We start from the raw sequence: 8,748 nt of genomic DNA, 5'->3' as shown, positions 1-8,748 counted from the left end.
CTTTGCCAAGCGACGTCATTGTCTTCGTACCTTTAACTTGAATAGGATTTGAATTTATTTCCCCATGCAATAGGATTTCTTTGTGCGGTCGGGGTGTTTTATAATATACATACTCCCTCAAGTGTTGCGATTAAGTGCGGCTATTTTGAAAAATGTTATAAATTTAGTTTTATTAGCGTGCTCTTAAAAGGATGAAATAATATTATTCGACTTAATTAGACTTAAAAATAAGACTAACGTCTCATGGCTAAATGTAAAATAACCAGAGGCAATGCAAGGCCCTGGAGTGAAAAGCTACTGTCTCCGTTGACATATCTGTTGGTTACTGCATCAGGGCTAGACTTAATAAACCAAAAGGCATTGTTATATATTTCCTATGTTGGGGACAGCGAACTGCTTTACTCAACAGGACTGTAGCATGGACAAGCCATAGGTCTCTGCCCTCTCTTAGATCACAAGGACAATTCCTCCAATTGTGATGGAACCAGTGACCTTCTATGTAGTTAAGTTAACCCAACAGAGGTATTGAAACAACAGAAAAAGGAGTGGTTAATTTCTCTCAGAGAGCGTCAGTGTGATGCAGCAACTCCTGAAAAGTGGCCTTTTGGTTTCCAAGATTGGGTCCCCCTCAAGGCCTAGGGCTGAAAGAGTCACCAGTAACCACCAGGAGAGGTAGATGCCCTCCATGTGGGCACATGGCAGGTTTGAGAGAACCAGAATATAAATTATTCTCAAATGCAATGTTCATTTTAATTCGTTTCCTGCTCCAGTTAGAGTAGAAGTGGATCCTATGGATCAGCCAACATCCTATGCACTGTGTTCAAACAAGAGCTGCCCCATAGGTAAACCAACCCCAAAGTACCATGCTGTACCTAACTGAGCTTACTCCCTCAGCACAGATCTCTAAACAAGCCGTCAACCTCCTCGGCACAACTCTCTTGACCAAAACCGCCCAGTATGTCTGGTGGTAATTCTACTTGATCGTGTGTAATGCAGCTGACAAATCAAGGCTTCCTGTATGTTCCATATAGGAAATAATCTTCTAGTTGTGTATGTTGTTTTGAAACTTGTGGTCATAACATCTGCATTTTTAAATGAAGTATGTTCATTACAATGATGGTAATACATTTCCTTAAATCACAAACACCAACCCCCCTCCCAACGTCTCTTTCTCCCATCACTTTTCTGAGTAACTGGCATACTTTACTCCGTTGTCAAGCTTGTGAGTCATACTTATCAATCTTATCCAAGTCACGCCATTAACCATGCAAAAACTCATTACTGTTTTGTAAACAAGAGTATATTGTAGCTTGATTAAAATATTCTTGTTATTAGAAATATATTGTCATTCAAATCGAGATCTTCAAAATAATTTATTTCCATTTTTTCACCATTTGTCATTATTCCTAACGATCACAGGCCTGTGTAACCGTAATATTTTAATTTGTGACAGACTACTAATATTGTAACTTTCAATAAGTGTGTTAAATTCTCAACACGCTTATTTTAGGCTGCATGTAACTGGTAAATTGTAAATACCAGTAAACTGTCCATGAAATGAACTTTATAAAGTCATTTGGGATAAAGTTACTTTGATTATTGTCCATTTTCTTTATAACATTCTGTATGTGTCAGGAGTTCAGACTTCCCTCACATGATGCTAGTGGTTGTTACGATGTGTTGGTGGTGCAATCTGTAGGCTTTCTTGGTTTGCTCACTGCTGTCTATTTTGTCCATCTTTGTTCTCAATTAAGTTTACAGGTTTTGTATGACTGATTAATATTATTAAAATTTTCTTGCTTTAGCCATAAGTACACTTACAGTAGGTGTATACTGACTGTAGATACCCTTTGCGACATTCGTAAGTTCTATAGCACAGTTGCGCTCGTGGAGGTTTTGCTGAAATTTTAAAATTCCGTTTCATCTATCAGGATTTATTCTGAGGTTATTTTAAAGCTTAATTGTTTTTATGTATCACACTATACTCAAAAAGTTCTTATAGGCAAAACAAATGACAAAATTACCGGTTAAACATAATAAAACAAAATTTTTTTAGGCTTGAGTAAAGAAATATTTTTAATAAATTTTTGGCAGCATATTGCATATGCCAGGTTCTGTGCAGTGAAGCATGTTTAGTCTTCTATGATTATATGAATATACAATATTCAAATATTCAAAACTGATTTAATTTGTCACACCTCCGGCTGTTTTTACTTCCATTAGGGAGTCGAGACAAACAGTCGGCCTTGCCTTACTTGTCTTTTCCTGCATTCATTGGCATTCTTGAAGCACTGGTCTTGATCAATTAATATACGAAACAAAATGGAACATTTCTTTATGCACATGCTGTAACACTTACGTGCTATGAACATGTTATCGGTACAGTGCTATAATGAAGCAACAATGTTAATGGTGAAAATAGTAGAAGTATTCTGAGCACAGATGAGGGACTAAAATGTCGATGAAAATATAAAGAAGAATTGGGAAGGAAACTGTCTCTGAACTGATGTTCCATTAATTAAATACATTTTGTCTGTTTTCCCAATAATTTCCTTTTCTATAGGACAAGGGTCATATTATTCATTAGAGGGTTCGGTTAATTACAATAGGTTTTTATAGACTAAGTTAAGTATACCTTAGTTTTACCAGACCACTGAGCTGATTAACAGCTCTCCAGAGCTGGCCCAAAGGATTAGACTTATTTAACGTGGCTAGAACCAATTGGTTATTAGCAACGGGACCACAACTTATTGTGGAATCCTTCCTTTCTTATTTCCAGAGACAATACTCGAGGATTCCATTACTCACCTGCCTAGAGGTTCCTTTTCCCCAGCCCATGCCTGCACCAACGGTTCAAACCCATTCTACTTTTTTCCTTCGGCCTCTGTCTGCACCTAATCTGGAATTGCTCGTTCGCCTTCGCAAAACTGATAGTGGGAACACATCAGAATAAGACTCCCTTACGTTCGTGGAGTTTATTACCTTCAGCGACAGTTCCTGCCACTGATCCTTTTCCTTCACGCCGAATTTTTCGATTTTCTTTAATGTCCAAGTCAAGATTTCGAGCTCATATTTTATTCAAAACTGTCTTGAATTTCTCACAAAGTTAAGATGGCTGAATTTGATTCAGAATTGAACTTGCTTTACCAACGCCTCTGCCTGAAAAGTTGTCTGTTCATACTTGCTCATAAATTATTATTATTATTATTATTATTATTATTATTATTATTATTATTATTATTATTATTATTATTATTATTATTATTATTATTATTACTTCAACGAAGGATACTTATCTTCCGTATTGAAAAGCCATGGATTTGTGAAGGTTGAGCTGTATGCAAAACGAATATATAAGCATTTTCTTTGTTAGATTAAATAATTGGTGATACCGATAAAATTTAAATACCAATACTTGCACCTATTGGTTTGCATATTTATTCTGGCCACAACAACTAAATAAAGAAATAGTATTCACTTCTACCGTTTTAAGAAAATTAGATATATTTATCCAGAAAATGTCTAGATGGTAAAAAAAAAAAAAAACCAGTAATTTGGAATGCAGGCAAGAAACTGAAAAAAAATCCCGATACGGCATGGCATCACATGATACCTTAAGATTCCAAAACACATTTTGTTGTGACAGAACCTAATTATACTATCGTGCAGGAAAAGCTTTTAAAATAATCCTCACGAGACTTTAAAATTTCAGTGTTAATTTATCACGTAAGAACAACCGTGCAATGGAAAAATTTATGTATGTTATATAAAAAAAGTTAAAGTAGCTTTACATTTTTCATCTTCCGAGCATCGTCTTCAGGAAAAATACCAGAAAGAAAGTTCCTCCATAAAGGGACTATAAAATCTCCAAAACGGGGCAATCCAACTTGGTTGGACCTCGACAAAAGGCGGATGTTGACTCTGCAAACGGAATAGAAAGTTCTACTTCTTCAGTTTCTGGCAATAAAGGCAAAAAATCCCTACTTGAAATATGCCTTATAGAAAATGTTCAAATAGGATACGTTTTTTCGAAGATCTGAGTCAAGATTGCGGTTGCTGGAAAATGGAAATCACACACCGAACAGTTCTGTGAGAAAGACGATGTCCGACGACAGGAGAGCAGTATTTTAGTAACAGTGCGAGTAATGAAGACAAATGATTGAAAATAAACAAGTGAGATTAACTTCCTCATCGAGAGAACCTTCCTTGAACCATATGGTATTTTTTTCTGGATACTGTGTAAACATCCCAAAGTCTGGGTTGAGAATTTCTCGGAGAAGGAGAAGGAAAAATTCTTTGCGTACACCACCAGCATCCTCTGCTTCTTCACCAATAAAATGTACCTGAAAAAGATTATGAGATAAAATTAATGACTCTTACAAATACTCTGGAAATACACTAAAATGAAAAAATTCCTCAGATTGTAATTAAATAAACTCCAAATCCTTAAATATGAAATAAAGTTCATTTACTAATAGTGGACCCAAAAAATTTATTACAATGACTATGCTTCCCAAAGAACATAATGAAAATTTAATATATAATAAAAAGACATAAGAAGTGGACTTATAAATGCAAAGTATTCTTGCATAGAAATGAAACAAGCTCAACTAAAAACTAATGTAAGTCTGTATTGATTGAAAAAATGTATTGTTCGTAAGACTTTACACCACATACCCCAATGGAAAAGCTGGATATAAAACAAACTATTATGACTTTATGCTGGATATAAAACAAACTGTTATGACTTTATGACTTGCATTGTCAGAATTATACAAGTCTCTCAATGAAATGAAAAAACAAACTTACAAAATATCACAACCTTACATTTAACAGTTTTTAAACTGGGGATACCAATATGCTACTGCCTCTTTAAAACTTAAATATTACAACAGGTATTTCAGGTTTCTAATAACAAGAATGTCATTACAATAGAAATTTTTCTTAATTTTATGTATTTTCATCTTCCCTTCGCTTCCCAGCATAGGAAAAAAAACTTCAAAAACAAAGGCCACAGTCTTACACAACATCAGTAAAGTTTCTCCTACAAGAGGTGAACTACATTAGTTAAAACTATTTACTTACAATACTTAAACAACTTGAAGATGGTGACAACTTATCAACAACCTAACATTAATTGCAGCCTTTCTCCTAACTGAAGGAACAAGCGCCTACATTTCAACATAAAAATGAATGAGTATTCTATTTGGCTTATGAACTGCTTGTACAGATAACTCAAGATACTTACTTTCAATGGTCTCTTAAATTCAGTAACTCCATGATGAAGCAATTGATTGATGGTATCCTCAACAATGTTATTACGGTGTATGTTAAGATTCAAGAACTGTACTTGGGCAGGATCCAACAGCCAAAGCATAGGATTGCTGTTAATAACAGCTTCCTGTATAGCACCCTGCATCTGCAATTGAGGAAAACCTCCATATAACACATTCTTATAGAATTCCTCTAATCCTCCCGCACTTGACTTGCAAAGTTTCATACACTGAGAGTACAGGTAGCTCTTGAATGCCTAATTGAGTAGTTGTGCTACCCTCCATTACAGAAAGTTTATTTGCCTCGGTTACAGAAAGTTTATTTGCACATCCTTTCACTCTTGCAACTATAAGCCTGAAGTTACCAAACCCTGTAGATGAATCCCAACCTTCCCTTAAGGCATCCATAAATAGCAATTAGTCTGTGGCAAGAGACAGGAAATTCTCGTCATTTTTTTATGCATATCACATTAGTACTAGAAATAACTCTCTCTCTCTCTCTCTCTCTCTCTCTCTCTCTCTCTCTCTCTCTCTCTCTCTCTCTCTCTCTGTGTGTGTGTGTGTGTGCATGTGTGTGTGTGTGTGTTAAAAGTAACAGTGTATACTGTACATCTATTTAGTGCACATCATGCGGGGCATTATTCAGCTTTAGTTTCATTTTCATTAATATTACAGACTCAGGAATAATGAGGTTAAGTAAGTTCAAACAGACAGTACTGCTATACCTGGTCACTGAAACCTGGAAGGTCTGTATGTGCATGCAAACGACAACTCCCTGTTTGTCTTTGGAATATGGTGCCAGAGATACACATGTAACAGGCTACTGAAGGTAATGAGTTTGCATGAGCATATTTTTGAGTTTCTGACCAAATACATACTGATAAAAATAGAAAAAGTTATAAAACTTACTTTTAACAAGTTTACTCAATAAGCAAAACAAGAGTGAAAGAACATCATAACCTAGAAATAAAAAGTAGTGAATTATAACTTCAAACACAACAATCTACAGCAAATAAAAGTATGCATGCATGAAGAAAATGAAAGCACAGAGAAAGACATAATACAGATAATAAAAGGAGAAAAATTAATCTTTATTGCAGATTACAAATGATAAAAAAGATGGCAATGGAATCAAGTTACAAAAGTACCAAAGGATGCGAAAGCTATCAAAGGTGTCCTGACTGCACGTGAACCTGGAGTCTGAACCATGTTTCGGCTAAGTCCTTTATCCCCAGAAGAAAGTCCACCTTCCCCATATTATATAGTCATAAAATTTGTTCAGTTTCTTATGTTTTGAAAAGGTAATGACATGTTTTTATAATCCTTACCCCTTTTCTTTCATTCTTTAATTTTATTGTGTATTTTTAAATCTACATATCTGACAATCTTGTAATAATCACAAAAACTTTTTCGTTTGTTCTTAGAAAAACATACACGAAAAATAAAATTTATAGAGTACTGAAAATTTTCTCAACCACAGAAGAGTCCAAATAAATTCTGTATTAATGAAACTAATACTGCAGTTAAATATAATTAACCAATTTATGGTTAATCCATACCAAAGAGCAGTTTACCCACCAAACATATTTTTAAAACGAAACTTACCTGACGAGTAGCATCACAACGAAGCAGAAGTGTTTTGGCCTGTGCATCGAACAGGAATGGATATTCACAGAATGATATGGTATTCTGAAAGAAAAAAAAAAGAAGATAAAGGCAACTGCATAAAGAGCATTAATCACCACAATATAACAATCTATGCAAAAAGTTCTTTACAATATCTCATATACTCTACAGAGTACAAACCAGTAGAAGCCATAACATCTAAATGTCCTGAATATTCCTAAATATTTTTGAGTGCCAGACATAAGGGAAAAGTCTTTGAGACACATGCACCAACTGCATACTTAAATCATTTCAGTCACCTATCACACTTTCTGTGTAAACTCTCATTAGCAGAAAGGCCTGGGAGGAGGGCACTCACTATGTGCCTAATTAGTTTGAGATGTAGTAACCAATAACCCTAAAGGTCTGTATATTTTATTAGTGCCATGAATGAGAGGTAGAGATGAGTTGTGAGAATGCTAGGATGAGCTCTCTGCTTCTTCCCCCGTGATTACTAACCCGGCCCCCTCCCCGGGATTACTAACCCAACTAATACAAGTTCAACTATTCATAAGAAAAATCTTATGACATGTTGCAATGGTAGGCTGGTACATGTACAGTAGGTGCCTATCCTAATATCCTGATTACCCTTAAAAACAACAGAACCAGAAAGTGTTATTTGGTCCGCTTCACCAGCTGCCACATTACTGTAGCCTTAAAAATATTTATTCTTAGCCAACATGAAATCATGGTCTTGATAACTTGCTGCATCCTTTGCTCTGAGATGAGGAGCAGTCTGATATTGATATCCCAGAAATCTCTGGTTCTCTAAAGGTAAAGCTTGAGGCCCCCTTGGGAAAAGAGGAACTGGTCAACTCTGTTACATGTATTGGTGATGGTGGACAAGGGGAAATGGCAAAGGGGCCTTTAGTATGAAGTGCAGCAATAGCTTCCAAAAATGGCCCCTATTAGCGTTTCAAAGGACTCTTAATGACCAAAGAGGATCCCAATTAGGAGGTCTAAGCAACCCACAAGGTACCTTTCCAAAGGGGTGCGGGACGCTTATCACCACCGACTCAGCTCCAGGACAACTCAAAGCCTGGACAACTCACTACCAGCCAACTCAACGGCAGGACAACTCAACTTTTTCTTTGATTTTTTAAAACAAACAAAATTAATTCATTAATGATCACTTTAAAACATGCCTTTTTAAAACTGAAAAGAGTAATTTATTAAGGGTCAGTTTTTAATACACAACTTAAATTTTAATTTAAAAATATAATGAAAATAGTATGCAATTCCTCTCAAATATTCAGTGAGAGATCGTTGTGAAAAAGAAGAGCAATCTGCAAAATTCTATCATCTGTCTTCATACACTTCTTCAGTTTAGGAGGGAGGGGGATGACCTCCGATTAACTGCTTGAAAAATGTATCTTAGTTGCTTTGCAACTTCTGCAGCCCCGTAATGAATCTCAATATTGTGGGGTGCTCCATCCCCAGCTCTGTTTGCAGCATGGTTATTTGTCTGATCGTCCTTATGCAACATTCTCTCGTAAATATTCCACATTTTAGGGGGGAAGAGGAGAGCTCTTCTACTGGTTCCATATCAATTTGGTCTTCAAATATAATTATCTCTGAACCAATTCACCAACGCTGCGGCAACTCTAACTCTTGAAGATCTACAGGATTTGGAGGGGGAGTGCTTACGGCTTTCCTTTTGCATTTAATCATTTTGCTCACGGCTGAAGCATCTGGCAATGATCCCACTGTAACTTGAGATACATTTGTTAATACTTCAATTATAAGTGAATTTGGCTTTTCAATATGTCTTTGGCACATGTTTCAAGGCTGTGTGCACTTTAGCCACTTC

At 35.9% G+C, this 8,748-nt stretch overlaps 1 protein-coding gene across 1 annotated transcript; it reads right to left on the bottom strand.

Annotated features, from left to right (window-relative positions):
• Positions 1 to 2,875: 2,875 nt before the first annotated feature.
• On the bottom strand, positions 2,876 to 8,424 carry LOC136837092 (probable E3 ubiquitin-protein ligase HERC3). The gene is made up of 4 exons (XM_067101701.1): positions 8,329 to 8,424; positions 6,879 to 6,962; positions 5,249 to 5,419; positions 2,876 to 4,343 (listed from the first exon to the last, which is right to left on the bottom strand). The coding sequence occupies exons 1-4, from the start codon at positions 8,422 to 8,424 to the stop codon at positions 4,128 to 4,130; spliced, it is 567 nt and encodes a 188-aa protein (XP_066957802.1). The 3' UTR covers positions 2,876 to 4,127.
• Positions 8,425 to 8,748: the final 324 nt, after the last annotated feature.

This window comes from Macrobrachium rosenbergii, chromosome 57, assembly GCF_040412425.1.
Source record: "Macrobrachium rosenbergii isolate ZJJX-2024 chromosome 57, ASM4041242v1, whole genome shotgun sequence".
NCBI classification, from domain to species: Eukaryota; Metazoa; Arthropoda; class Malacostraca; order Decapoda; family Palaemonidae; genus Macrobrachium; species Macrobrachium rosenbergii.
This window is presented reverse-complemented; position numbering and strand designations above follow the sequence as displayed.

What these genes read in the sequence shown, in the direction of transcription:
- LOC136837092 (XM_067101701.1), bottom strand. Translation starts at nt 8,424, where the DNA reads ATGTTGCATAAGGACGATCAGACAAATAACCATGCTGCAAACAGAGCT. An exon ending in TTCATTACGGGGCTGCAGAA is followed by an intron (nt 6,963 to 8,328) that starts GTTGCAAAGCAA and finishes TTTTTCTTTCAG; the next exon opens with AATACCATATCATTCTGTGA. An exon ending in GTTGTGATGCTACTCGTCAG is followed by an intron (nt 5,420 to 6,878) that starts GTAAGTTTCGTT and finishes CCTCAATTGCAG; the next exon opens with ATGCAGGGTGCTATACAGGA.